This window comes from Ictalurus punctatus, chromosome 17 (genome assembly GCF_001660625.3).
Source record: "Ictalurus punctatus breed USDA103 chromosome 17, Coco_2.0, whole genome shotgun sequence".
Taxonomy (NCBI): domain Eukaryota; kingdom Metazoa; phylum Chordata; class Actinopteri; order Siluriformes; family Ictaluridae; genus Ictalurus; species Ictalurus punctatus.
This window is the reverse complement of record NC_030432.2, coordinates 18,230,205-18,245,198: the sequence shown is the minus strand read 5'-3', so window position 1 is coordinate 18,245,198 and position 14,994 is coordinate 18,230,205. Positions and strand designations below refer to the sequence as shown.

At 37.4% G+C, this 14,994-nt stretch overlaps 1 protein-coding gene across 3 annotated transcripts; it reads left to right on the top strand.

Annotated features, from left to right (window-relative positions):
- The first annotated feature begins 1,324 nt into the window (after positions 1-1,324).
- palmda (palmdelphin a) lies at positions 1,325-13,986 on the top strand. 3 transcript variants are annotated; one of them, XM_047161454.2, is made up of 8 exons: positions 1,325-3,272; positions 3,513-3,596; positions 4,794-4,912; positions 5,899-6,013; positions 6,852-6,876; positions 7,001-7,093; positions 8,020-8,859; positions 11,321-13,986. In XM_047161454.2, exons 1-8 carry the CDS (start codon positions 3,228-3,230, stop codon positions 11,344-11,346), a joined length of 1,347 nt encoding a protein of 448 aa, XP_047017410.1. In that variant the 5' UTR covers positions 1,325-3,227; the 3' UTR covers positions 11,347-13,986. The 3 variants fall into 3 exon arrangements, with proteins under 3 accessions (XP_047017410.1, XP_017345844.1, XP_047017409.1); XM_017490355.3 differs by having other exon boundaries at positions 1,696-3,272; positions 6,980-7,093; XM_047161453.2 differs by having other exon boundaries at positions 1,699-3,272; positions 3,516-3,596; positions 6,980-7,093.
- The last annotated feature ends 1,008 nt before the right edge of the window (positions 13,987-14,994 follow it).

Below are 14,994 nucleotides of genomic sequence, written 5' to 3'. Positions count from 1 at the left end.
AGATAACACTGTGTAAGACTTAAGCGTGAAGCATATGCTTCTTATTTATGGATTCGTTTCTTCATTTACTTTAAAATACCACGAATTATACTTTCTATAGGCCTGTGGTATGAAAATGATACCAAAATGATTCACTGAATCGAACCGAATCGACTCATACTTTGCTCAGCAGATGCACTAGTTTATGAGGAATTTGATTCGTTTACTGAGACCTTATTGTGACATGAAACATTACAGTAAGTTAACAAAGACACGGATGTAGGCATAACATGATTGCTATGAATAGAAGTGGATATCATGTGCAAGAATATTTCAGAAATGAGAATACTGCACAGATAAATATTACACACAAAAGCTATTGCGTCTTGAACTCAGAAGACAATGCCATCAGTGACAGGGTCATAATATTCGTGAGGCAATTAAGTGTTTATAAGTATGACTGCATGTGGAAAGAAGTTTTTCCTATGTCTGGTGGCTTTGGCACACATTCCTCTGAAGCTCCTGCTGGAGAGAAAGAGTTCAAATATGTGGTGTCCTCGGTGCAAGGAGTCAGAGATGATTTATTTATTTTTTTCCTGCTTGTTTAACTGCTAGGTGTTAACTAATCTGTTACTGCCACAAAGTGTGCACAGCAAGTTTCTGGAAGCTGTCCTAATGGATTGAATGACACGCATGTGTTGAAGTGAGAGTGGTTCTCACTCAGGTTTTAAACTGTTTAAGTGTGTAATGAATCATGAACCAGTGCACAACACGCTATGACATATTATCTGCTTGGTATCCTCACAAGTACGATGCTAAAGTTGTGCAAACCATTAAATGGATCTCAGATATACCTTTAATACCTGTCTTACATTCAAAAGTTTTTGCTGTTAGTATGTGAAGCATTATATAAGCAGTTACAGCAAATAAATCCACGTAGAAATCCCTCCTAATTGTTTTGTTACTGTTTTTATTGCACCAGTTTGCATAAATAAACTGTATGACTGACACTTTTAATTATGTGAGAGCAATTAGCTTGTATCTGCTAAAACACTGGCAGTAATTTTCACAGTTTATAGTAATGCCTGTGTGTATTACAATAGCTGTGTGTTTGTGCAGTTGTTATATTGCAGCAGATGCCACAGGAGATTTGGTACTTAAATCACTGTTGATCAGATTAGTGCAGATTAGAGGAAACTTCCTCCCTGCTGCAACTGACTGAGGAAACCGGACTGGACATGTGGAGCCACATCGCGTACCTTATTGGTATCAGTCCATATGTCGTAATCTCCATGCGAGGCTACAACTCAAAATAATGAATGTTTAAGGGCAGTTCTTTTAAGGGTAGATCAAGGATTTTGTCTGGGTTGTCTGTCCATCTGAGATTCTCATTGGCGCAATAGCTCAAGGACGAGTGGTTCATTGTTTGGAAGATTTATATGGAATTATCATTGTAACCAGCGGAATAGGTTCAAGGTCACAGCAAGGTCAAATGTCTGAAATTGTTGTGTTTCAATAGCTTCCTTCCTGTTTAAAGTATATTTTAAGGGAATTTCAGGCATACAAATTAGTAACAAGAAGGGAGAGACTTGTAGGTGGTGGAGGCATCCCCATCGATGCCACTGGCACGGAGTTGTACCTGTTCATTTTGTGCAGGAATTGAAAAGTCATGTTGATGATGTCACCTGTCGTCCGTCATCAGAAATGTATGAGTCAGTGTCACAGTGGGGTAGGGTAGGTCTGTAAGTCCGGGTGGCCTCCTATCTATTCCTAGACTCTGCATTGGGCCTCTGGGAATGCAGGAAACAGGAGGGGTTCACATACTCATTCTCACGGGTGTGCGTCTGTATAGGAGTGTGTCCTGCTGGAAAAACCTTGTGTTCAAGCAGCTGGGTCTGAACGGGACTTTCCTTTTGCCTACATTCCATACAGCTTAAAGCATTTATGGGCCTTTCAGTCTTTTAGTGGAAGCTAAAAGTTGTCACACTACTTCCATTAAATATTTGTAATGTTAATTTTTAAGCATTATTAATGATGTTTAATGATGGCTTAAAGAAATAAACCAGACTGCTTATACTGACAATTAAATAAATGCAAAAATAGTTTACATAGGAAGAAGGAATCTGATTTACACTCAGATGTTTAATTGAGGCTTAGTTGTTAGCATGTTTGCCTTGTACCTCCGGGGGTTGGGGGTTCAATCCTGCCTCTGCCTTCTGTGCGTGGAGTTTGCCTGTTCTCCCTGTGCTTCGGATTCCTCCGGGTACTCCGGTTTCATCGCACAGCCCAAAGACATGCATTGTAGGTTGATTGGCATTTCCAAATAGTCCATAGTGTGTGAATGGGTGTAAGAATATGTGTATGATTGTGCCCTACGATGGGTTGGCACTCCATCCAGGGTGTCTCCTGCCTTGTGCTCCGAGTTCCCTGAGATAGGGTCCAGGCTCTCAGTGACCCTGTATAAGATAACCGGTATGGAAAATGGAAGTTTAATTATTTTTTTTAGATTTGAACTAATGATATGAAACTAATGGAACCAATCGAACTACAAACTTCCGCTCCATCACTGATTGAATGACGCCTATGATTGACCTCCATTACCCAGAAGTTATACATATATACAGTCCTAACTAGTCGATTCATATCATTATCATTAGCTATTAACTTAAATTCGTCAGAAACTGGAATTCCTGGACTGTTCAATATAAAAATAACCCCATGATTCAGGAATTACCCATAATTATGGGCTTCAGTAAAACTTTAAATTGTGAATGGTTGTTTGAATATTGTTGTCTCTATTTTGGAATGATACAGCATGTAAAACCTACATTGTATTGATAATAGAATATTACCCACATTTCCCTATACACTATCTGTGGTGTCTGAAAAACGCAGCTCTCTACTGGTCCACAGTTCTGATTTAGAAGAGTGCTGAATGATGACTGCCTGTGATGACAAAATCCTGTCAGGCAGATTATTTTTGGTGTCTATGTGTGTGGGTCAGAGCCACAGAGCCTCTTGTGCTATTCCTGGCATCACAGTGAGGAAGAGAGAGGCATGAGTCTGCTGATTTCCTTAACAGATCTTCAGTTGATCCATATCACTTTCAGCTTGACAAAGTCTAATCCACATCCACGCAGCAGTACAGATCATCATTTATTAGCCAGACTCCAACCTGACAAAATATAATAGTATAAATTTGTGAATATGTTCGTAAATATATTAAATATATTCTCTCTAGAGTCACGATGGAGGAGGCGGAACTGTTAAAGGAGAGACTTCAAGCCATTACAGTAATGTAGTTTTTTTTATTATTATAAAGAAAACTGAGTATATTATATAGAGGATCTTTTTTTTTATTATTGCAGTTGTATTCTAAAGTATGTTCATGTTGATTTGCTCGTGCCAATCATTGTGCTACAACTCTGTTTAATATTAAGGCTTTGCTGAGTCTCAATATGACAATCATAATTTTGTTTTATAGTAAGGATTTTTTTTTAAGTTAAGCCTAAACTTGTACGTGAACTTGTAAGCAGAATAAACGAAAAATCCAGGAGTACATTGCCTCAAAGCGGCTGGAGATCGACAAGGAAAAACTAAAGCTTCAGCAACTGAAGGTGAATTTTATCTCATATGAATTAGGGTATGATGTTTCAAAAATAATATTTTAGTATCTAAAAATTTTTTTCTAAGATTAGTTTGAAATAGGATATATGGAGATGTAAATCTTGACAAATATTAAAATTCTTTAATAATATTTAAAGAATTTTTAAAAAATTCATTAATTATAAAAGTACAACATTAAATAATAACATTAAATAACAAACATTTATAACCATATACTTTGTGTGTGTGTGTATATCTATCTATCTATCTATCTATCTATCTATACATCATTTTTTATTATTATTTATCTAGTTTTTATACACTCACCATACATTTTATTAGGAACACTAATCATCTAATCGGCCAGTCATGTGGAGCAATGCACAAAATCATGCAGATACAGGTCAAGAGCTTCAGTTAACGTTCACATCAAACATCAGAATGGGGAAAAAGTGTGATCTCTGTGACTTTAACCATGGCATCGTTGTTGGTACCTGATTGGATAGTTTGAGAATTTCATGGACACAGAAGTTGGACAGTTGACAATTAGGGGTCAAAAAGTCATTTTTCTAGTCTTCAACCGTCCAGTTTCGGTGAGTCTGTGCTCATGTTAGCCTCAGATACCTGTTCTTCGCTGGCAGGAGTGGTCTTCTGCTGATGTAGCTCATCCACCTCAAGGTTTGATGTGTTGTGCATTCTGAGATGCTTTTCTGCTTACCATTGTTGTAAAGAGTGATTATTGGAGTTACTGTAGACTTCCTGCCAGCTCAGACCATTCTGGTCATTCTCCTCTGATCTCTTTCATCAACAAGGTGTTTTAGCCCGCAGACCCTCTGCACACAGGATGTTTTTCTTGTTTTTTTGCACCATTCCGTGTAAATCTAGAGACTCTAGAAATCTAGAGATTTTTTTTTTTTTTTTTTTTTTTGTGTGAAATTACCAGGAGATCAGCAGTTTCAGAAAAAAATCAAACCAGCCTATCTGCCACGGTTAAAATAATTGTTCTTCATTCTGATGTTTGATGTGAACATTAACTGAAGCTCTTGGCCTTTAACTGCCTGATTTTATGCATTGTGCTGCTGCCATATGACTGAATAATTAGATAACTGTAGAAACAAACATGTGTACAGGTGTTCCTATTAAAGCGAACGTCTGAGTGTATATTTAAAGCCATTTATAAGCAGCATTCTTTGTTACATGTCAAACAGAAAAAATCCACAAGAGATCTATGGCTTATGGGTGGCACAAGTGGTGGAGCAGCCCAGAAAGAGCAAAAAGCTCAGGATGTCACCCAGCAGACCAAAGCACTACAGAGCAACATTCATCGGTAAGTGTTTGTGTTTAGGTCTCAACTATTTAATAATATAGTTATTAGTATATTAATTATGATTCCATTCTATTTGTCAAATACTTCAGAAAACATGGTATATTTTTATACAAATAATACACAAACAATCAAAATTCCTACAAAACATTAACTGGATCCTGCTTCTTCCATCCTGAGGCCCACAAGCTCCTGCAACTATTCTCCTGTGTACAAGTCCCTACTCTGATTTTCTTAATTGACTGCTGAACAACCTCCTTTACCTCAAGTGTATTGATTCCAAAGATATCTGTTATGAACCCACGTACTGCAATTTCAGTGGCATTACAAATGCATTCACATATAAATTAGATGAGATTCTGGCTCATGGGTACATTTGTTCACCTCTACTTGTCCTAGATCCCTGATGCGTCACTGTCCCTACCCACAATGGATTGACCTCAGTTCTTTCCTGCACTAAACAAAGTAGTAGGGCAGCTGTAGTGGCCTGTAGAAAACTGCATTTTGTTCTAGTCATTTGCCCCTTACGACATCCTGGTTTCATACGAGAGCATAAGAACTAAGCATGATGTAACAGAGGTGCAACAGTGGGATGCTATGAGCTATTATAGGTTCATATATGAGCTCTTGCACTCTAATCCCGGCGTCTGTCTCACTCGTGATGAATTTTTTTAATTACTGAGAGGAACGATAGGTCCGTGCCGCCCATATTTCTCAAATTGAACTCACAGAGCGTTGGCAAATATTTTCTCATATCACGCTTAGTGATTTGCGGCACCGGCTTGCTACCGCCAACTTATTCCACATTGTTAGTAAATGCCAGAGTGAGGGAGGTTGTGTGATTTGAAGGAATCAATGCCAACAGTGTGACTGACTGGCATTAAACCATGTCTGGATTCTGTACCAGAGCTCAGCTAGGATCTGTGGGTGCCAAGAGGTGACTTATTGAAAGAAAATCAATTATGTCACGTAACCACTATGTCTTGTAGGATAGAGAAAGAAATTGAAGCTCTGGAGAGGGAAGAGCTCAACATCTCTACAAACGAAGGCCTCATCCTGAACAGGCTGAAAGCCATTGAGAAGTCCACAGAGGACATTATTAAGGTAATATCAATGCATATTCTGTTTACAGACAGTACATGAGGATGCACATTTGTTTTTAAATGGAATGTACAATACTGTGCAAAAGTTTTAGGCGCATGTAAGAATGCTGTAGAGCAAAGATGCCTTCAAAATTCTGAAATGTTTCAACATAATAAAAATGCAGTAAAGAGAAGTAAACAGTACTAAACAAAACAAAGTCAATATTTGGTGTGACAAAAATAGAAATAGTAGTCTCAGGTAAAATTAGTGCAGCTTTATAAGGAAATGAGCTGTAAGTATTATTGAGCATCTTGCAGAAACAGCCACAGTTCTTCTGGAGACTGTGACTGTCACACTTGCTTCTTATTTTTGCAGAAAAACCCAGCACACTTCATTGTGTTTTTAGTCTGAACAGTGGTCTCTTACGTGTGTGTGTTTGTGTGTGTGTGTGTGTGTGTGTGTGTGTGTGTGTATATATATATATATATATATATATATATATATATATATATATATATATATATATATATATATATATGTGCTGCTTTCTTCATTGACATGCAAACATTAGCTAGTTAAATTAACATTTAATTTTGTGCCGGAAAACTAATGTTTGGGAATCTAAAATGTTTTTGTACTGACTTGATAATTTAGAAATCATAAAATAAAAAATCTATAACAAAGTTTGTACTGAAAAATAGGGCCTGAAACTTTTGCACAGTATTGAATATTGTGTGAAAGATAAAGTTTAAGCATCCTGAATGTTAAAATTTGTAGATTATGGTATGAACAATGCATTTATGGTCATCAGATGTGATTGTAGAGCTCATCTTACCTCAACGTTTGAATTTTCTTACAGGCAGCAAATGAAAATTTCAAGTCAGGTAAAGAAATTGTTTGTTTTTAGACACTAAGGCCTATTACAAATTTCCACTTGATTAGTGAAATAATTGTTGGCCACTATAATTTGTCATGTTCTTTTTTCAGAACCTATTCATGTTTATCCAGGAATTCCAGATGCCCAAAAATCTTATACACCTTTAAACATGAGGAAACAACCAACAGTGAATCAAGGAGTAAAAGCTGACCAACAGAAACCTGGTAATAATTGTTTGTTTGATTGACGGGATTGTTAGTTGATTGGTTGAATGGTTGGTTATTTGTTGATGATTTGGTTAGATGTTTGGTTGGTTGAATGGTTGGTTATTTGTTGATGATTTGGTTAGATGTTTGGTTGGTTGAATGGTTAGGTTATTGTTGATGATTTGGTTAGATGTTTGGTTGGTTGAATGGTTAGGTTATTGTTGATGATTTTGTTAGATGTTTGGTTGGTTGAATGGTTAGGTTATTGTTGATGATTTGGTTAAATGTTGGTTGGTTGAATGGTTAGGTTATTGTTGATGATTTTGTTAGATGTTTGGTTGGTTGAATGGTTGAGCTATTGTTGATGATTTGGTTAGATGTTGGTTGGTTGAATGGTTAGGTTATTGTTGATGATTTGGTTAGATGTTGGTTGGTTGAATGGTTAGGTTATTGTTGATGATTTGGCGCACGGGGGCTTAGTGGTTAGCACGTTCGCCAGGTCTTGTGGTTTGATTCCCACTGCTGCCCTTTGTGTGCGGAGTTTTCGTTTCCTTTAGGTACTCCGGTTTCCTCCTGGACATGAATGGTAGGCTGATTGGCATGTCCAAAGTGTCCGTAGTGTATGAAGGGGTTTGTGAATGTGTATGTGAGTGTGCCATGCAATGGATTTACACCCTGTCCAGGGTGTACCCCGCCTTGTGCCCCATGCTCTCTGGGATAAGCTCCAGGTTCCCCGTGACCCTGGATGATAAGCAGTATAGAAAATGGATGGATGGATGATCAATTTATTGATGTATTTATTGTTCAAGTAGTATATGTGAAGGTAATCCGATACAAGTATGTATGTGCAAAAACACATTCATGTACATCTTGTGGTCTGCAAATCTTATTCTAATCATCTTTTCAGTTTTGATGCTCACATTCCCTCTCTCTCTCTCACTCAGCTTTGTTTGCCATGGAGATCAACGTGCAGAAGGACCTGCACACCGGTGAGAGCCGCGTCCTCTCCACCTGCACAGTTCCGGCCCAGGAATTACAGCAGCGCGGCATCAAGGTGTACGATGACGGCCACAAGTCTGTGTACGCTTTGCACACTGCCTTGGATCAACCTGAAGCCAATGAACTGGATGAGCTTAGCCCTAAGGAGGTGGAGGAGCTCATCAAACAGGCCACATTGAGAAGGAAGAAGCCTCAAGAGCAAAATGAGCCCCTATGTCTCAAGAACTACCAGAATAGCAACTGTTCAGAGATTTGTAATATGCATATGAGTGAATGGCCAGAGCTAGAGTACAGTCAGGGTAGTGTACACTATCCCTACCACGAAATTCATGACCCTGCTCACATGTTCCACCATTACAGTGACCAAAATGAGTATCACAACAGCAATGGCAACGGTTATGAGATGTATGGAAGGGAAACGAGATGTGACACAAAGCAGATTTACGACCCCCGAGAGAGATACAGAAGAACTCAAAGTCAGCATGTGGACTCAGTTGCGAATCAAATACCTCCTATGTCCTACAGAGAGGACCCTAACCTCAGCGTCCTAAACACTTTGCCTTCAGACGAACCTGTCACTATGATCTTCATGGGATATCAGAAAGCTGAGGAAGATGCACAGAGCTATGAAGGCTCCATTCAGGCAGAGCTCATCATCATCGGAGATGGTGAGGAAGAAACTCTAACAGGTGCCACTCCTTTCCAAAAAAGACACGCCCATTCTCACCAGAACCGCAATACCAACAACGCGTCCACACACCTGACCTCTGAGACGTTGTCCACAGGTAGAAAAACCTCCAAAAAAGCAAGACTAAAATACTGCTGCATGTTAATGTAGCATTGATTGACCTATCTTTCACTAACTCTCTCATGCTATCCAAACTGCAGCTGCTCTCCTGAATGGCTTTCTCTGCATGGCCTACGCACTACAACACTACATTTTCTGTTTGCTGGTTTACCTTATACTCTGTCTTAACAATCTGTCATGTAAAGCTTTTTTATTGATACATTCACAACATATAAATTGACATGAAGCTATGTTTAAGTGTGTACAGTCCAGAGAAGAAGGTCTGAGACCACTGAGCCTGAATTAGTCATCAGAAATTTACACACATCCATTCTCATTGGGAGTTGTAAAAAATGAGATTGTGGGATTGTCACCCTAACTGAGTGAAAATTTTGTTTACTATTTAATACGACTGTAAGTGATTTTGTTAGCATTAATTATGGTGTATTAGTGCTGAAGATTGTTCATGAAAACAAATGTGTTAAATAATACCAGTGTAAAGTATTAACAGAATGTATTTGAAACCCATTTACATTAATTTGCAAGCTGTACTGAAGAAAATAAAAACAGATATCAAATATTGGTACAGCGCTGTGAAAAGTATTTGCTGATTTCTTCAGTTTTTGTGTGTATCTCATACTAAATAGTTTTAGATTTCCGAACAAAATACAACATAAAACAAAGGCAGCCTGTGTAAATTCATGTTTCCCCCAATTATTGTAAGTTGCCCAGGCCCTGAAGCAGTAAAGCATCCCCACAGCATCACATTTCCACCACCATGCTTGACCATCCGTGTGATGTTCTTTTTAGTGGAATTCTGTGTTCGGTTTACACCAGATGTAACAGGACCCCTATCTTCCAAACAGTTCCACTTTCGACTCATCAACCCACAGAACATTCTCCCAAATGTTTTGAGGATCATTAAGGTGTGTTTTGGCAAAATTCAGACAAACTTTAATGTTATAGTGATAGTAGAGTCATAAACCGTGACCTTTATTGATGTAAGAGAGGCCTGTAGTTCCTTTGATGTTGTCCTTGGCTCTTTTGTGTCTTGCTGGATAAGTAGTTGCTGTGCTCTTGGAGGAATTTTGGAAGGTTGGACACTTCTGGGAAGGTTCACTAGTGTGACAAGTTTTTCCATTTGGAGATAACGGCTCTCACTGTGGATATTTGGAGTCCCAGAGCCTTTGAAATAGCTTTGTAACCCTTCCCAGACTGATGTCTTTCAATCACCTTCTTCCTCATCATTTCTGGAATTTCTTTCAACTTTGGCATAGTGTGTTACTGAGTAAGACCTTTTAACCAACTTCATGCTGTTGAAAAAGTTCTATTTAAATGTTGATTTGATTGAACAGGGTTTGCAGTCATCAGGCTTTTTAAGAATGCAGTTTCATAGATTTGGTGAATTAGTACTGTAACAAATACATTTTCACACAGGCCCAGTTAGTATTGAATAACTTTGCTTCAATATGTAACATTATCATGTAAAAACTGTATTTTGTGTTTCCTCAGGTTGCCTTTGTTTTATCTTAGATTTTGTTTTAATTTCTGAAGCAATTTAGTATGAAATATACACAAACACAGAAGAAATCAGGACAAATACTTTTTCACAGCACTGTGAAATAGACTATTTGAAACCCATGATTTCATTTCATTGAAGAAAAACAAAAACAGATACCCAACATTGGTATCTTGGCTGACTACTTTTGGGTAAGAGGAAAATTGGTTCAATAAAATTTTTTTACCTGTGAAACACTTTAAAAATTTCAAATTGTTTTTATTCTGTCTTCTGTTTGCTTGTCGAAATTCAAAGGCAGCTTGTTATTTATGGAGATTTGAGCAGTCACACTTAATGTCATGGCCTGTCCTGCTTTTGCTGTCAAACGCATTAATCATATGCTTTCATTCTGCCTATGTGTGTGTGTGTGTGTGTGTGTGTGTGTGTGTGTGTGTGTGTGTGTTGTGTTGTTTGTAATAAATCTGACTGAATATGGAAGCTGTTTTTTACTTGCATTTAATGTAAAACCGAAAGACTTTGAGCCGTTCAAATGTGAAATATTATAATGTGATATGTGATGTGGTCTAATTGCTCAGCGCATCCTGTACATGGCAGGATTTTCATATTTAAATGGAGCATGCACACCCACACATCTCACTGAATAACACACACACACATGCAGCGTTCCTAATGCCGGGTTGTTGTTTGCTTCATTTTAATGTTCTCGCTGTCTTACATAAGCAGTCTTAATGCTTTAACCCATTTTTCAGAAGCAGAAAACTTTCACTATACACAAGTCAAAACAGAGACTCGATAAAAACCTAATGATTGGTTTTCAGTCTGTTGTGATGCTAACAGTATTATTCTTGAGCGCGGTACTGTAGCTTGGCCTTGCCATAATCCCCCGCAGTGTTTCAACTGACAGAGAGTTGAATTGATTGCTTTTCTCTCCCACTCGCAGCTTCCCTGAGCAGACAAACGGTGTAGCAAGTGTGAGATGATGGAACTCGGCTCAAAAGCTCTATGGGGGAAATTGAAGATTGCTGACTACGAAATCAAAAAGACACACTCGCAAGAACTTTAGGTATCCAGTAGGAGTGAAAGGAGAAAGATCGTCTGACTGGATTTGCATAGGGATTTGATTCTCACTTGTGCCCTGCGATGGATTGACACCCTGTCCAGGGTGTACCCCGCCTTGTGCCCGATGCTCCCTGGGATAGGCTCCAGGTTCCCCATGACCCTGAAAAGGATAAGCAGTATAGAAGATGGATGGATGATTCTCACTTTGAGTGCGAGAAGTCATAGACTCAAATCTCAGCCCTTCTTTCCTTATGAACCATGATATCCTTCAAATTTATTCCCATCAGTTCTATGTCATTAGCTAATTTCAAAATGGGCTCAAAAAGCCCAAAATAGTTAAGTTAGTAAAGTTACTAAATGCTTTAAACCACTGCTAACCAAAGGCTTATTATAATCAGGATGTCAATAACATACTCAACATTTCCTAAGGCGGTTATGCTGTGTACCCAAAAATAATGTTGCTGCAATGTTCTGATGCTCTAATGGTAATAATCTAATAATAATCCCCCCCCCCCCCCCCCCCCAGTTTTCTTGGATGTCTCTTACACAGCATTCGCAGATATAGACAAAATTCAGCATTACGTTTGTGTGAAACATTCCTGCAAACAATAATGTTGCAGCAGCACTAGAACTGTAATATTGAGAAAATGTTCTGCTAAACTAAAATGTTTTTGTGCAGCCGTCACCCTCCTGGAGCAGGAAGCTGTCATGTAACTTGTGTGACCTGGCTAGGGTTTGGGAATTTGACCTAAAAACTGTAAATTAGAAGAAGAAAACAAGTCAATATTTTTAAAAAATGTGGGGCCAAGGTGTCGCCGTCTCATGCCCTGAGTCCCTGGGATAGGCTCCCTGAGAAACTGTGTAGGATAAGCAGTAAAGAAAATGAATGGATGGACTCTTTTTCTCTCAAACCTTTCTCATGTCTTATTTGTATCTGTTTTTATTTTTCCTAAGGAATTTTAGGAGAAACATCTGCGACACCATTGATACTAAAATGAGAGATATCTGAGAATCAAGTCTCCTGCTCTTAGGAAAAGTAACGTCTGAGCAATAAATTGTTCCTCTGAGCCGCCACATTGACCATGATACAGCAGTCAATAAAGATAAATCAATTAAAAATAACAAAGTAGATAAATAAAATGTAGTAAATAAATGTAGACCACAATACCCTTAATACAATCCATTTCCAGTTTCTGTGATAATGTATTCACAATATTTATACAATTTACAAGATATCACTATTTACTTTAATGTAGAAAATATCACATAAAACATAAATCCCCACGCAAATATTTTAGTATTTATGATCATATAGTATAATCATTACTGTTTCTTGTAACCGTCTTTGCCCGTCATCTGTTTTTAATAATGTCATAACCAGCACTAGTTCTACTAATAAGCACAACTGGCTCTAATGTTTACTTCTTCATACGTAATGTCCTCTTATTAACCTGTGTTATAAACTCTATTTCTAATAAATCCATCTAATAAACAAAGTTCACATTGAAAAGACTTGACCCTCCTATCAGAAAGATTTAGCAGTGGATGATCCATTATATAGTCCGTACAGGATTTAACACTTCTTTATTCATTTTTTCTTTTTCTTTTTTTTTATTGTTTTGTGATTGTTGCAGCCAAAGATGCTTGATTTTGCTGTTGCTGTGGTTTTTGTGCTTTTTCTTGCGGAAAACTAGTCTACTTGAATTGGCGAAATTGCAGTTGCATGCAATTGTTTGTGCACGCTCAAATCTGCAGAAAATCTGAGGCAATTTTGAACAATTGCAAGCTCCTCCGAATAAATGCTTGATTTTCCGTTCATTTCTGCAAGCGCAAAATGGCAAAATCCTGCAGGGACTGATTATATAGCAAGACAGTTACACTGTAATTTATCTTAATTCACCTATTTTAAAGATGAAATGTTTATCTCATCTCATCTTTATGATATATAACCAATATAACTAGTACGGATTGGAATCAAGCCTCAAGTGGGAGTAGAACTTCAGGAATGGAGGAAATCTGATTGGTTCAATTTGCAAACACTTTTATTCTTTCTTATTCTAAATACAAATGGCCTGAATTTGAGCTCTGTAATACAAATATAGTTTACTAAAATAAAGTTTTATGTTCATGAAAACAATTGGATCGTGTTGGGAAAAGATCATTTGTGTGTTGCTCCATCTTTAATCCAATATTGAAATGGATCATCAAGTAACAGGTGAGAAATTAAATTGCAGAATGTCATCTGGAAAGCTGAAGGGGATTTCCTGGTGTGTGAGTGGATCAGTGTGTCATTTATTGTATGTTTGCAGCAGCTGTTTATGTCACCTGTGTTACAACAGCTGATAAGAGACAAATGTTGTTAGACCTCAGTTATAACAGATACATTTCAGTCCTAACATCACTGCAATACTTCTTGCATTTGTTAATCAAATTAGACAGGTTCGAACTTAATATTACTAAGAGATATCTAGGCATGATTATTTTATCAAGTTTACAATAATGTTATAAATAAGACAAAATAAATTATAAATCTTCCTGTATTTACAATACTTTCGTTTATTGTCATTTTTGCAGGATATGATTTAAAGATGCATGCTTGTAGTTTATATACACAAGTGGTTGTAATAAAGCTTAATAAATATCGATTGTTCACAGCCACGGTGCCTGGGCATGTTACATATCCATCACACAGGATTATCAGAACAGTCTGTCATATTGTATGGGGTTTGAGTGTAACTAAAAATGTATTTATATTTAACATCTTTAATATCTTTTGAAGGTAAGTTCATAGATGACTAGACCCAGATCTAGTACTAAATATGTAAAAAAAAAATAATAATAATAATAATAATAAATAAAAAAAATTTAAAAAAACACCCAGCTCCCATGCATCTCACAGTTTTTTTTTCCACTGCTAGGTGCTTTAAGTGCATATCTAATTACATTCCCATTACATAAAAGGACATTTTGCTCATTTTCCTGACCAGTGATTTGTTGTTAAAACCATTAAAAGCTTAATATTCTGCCATTTGGGGCTTGGCCCTTTTTTTCATTCTCATAATAAAACAAAAATCATACAGCAACCCAAGCAAACTAAGCAGTAAACCCAGCTCAGTAATGCAACTACTGAACAAACAATATTTCACCAAAGGGAATTGAGAAGAGGAAACGCTTAGCAGACATGTCTTATGTACAAAAAAATAATGTGTTATTATTTTTTTGCACCAAATGTGTTATGTTTTGGATAAACAGTTGTATGCTTAAGTATGATGAATGATATTAGGTGCTTAGCTCAGAAGGTAAAACGATAAAATTTTATGTTTAAATTAAATGTGAAGTCAAGTATTAAATTTATTATCTCTTTTACATGTTACATTATAGCTAAATGTCTATAACATGCACATATAGTTGGTACATAGTGTGTGTGTGTGTGTGTGTGTGTGTGCACGCCTGTCATCTCTGTCATTGAAACTGCCATCAGCCATTGGCTGAATCCCACGCATTCAATCAGTGTATCGTTCAATTCACACATCGAACACACAGAGGCAGACTGAA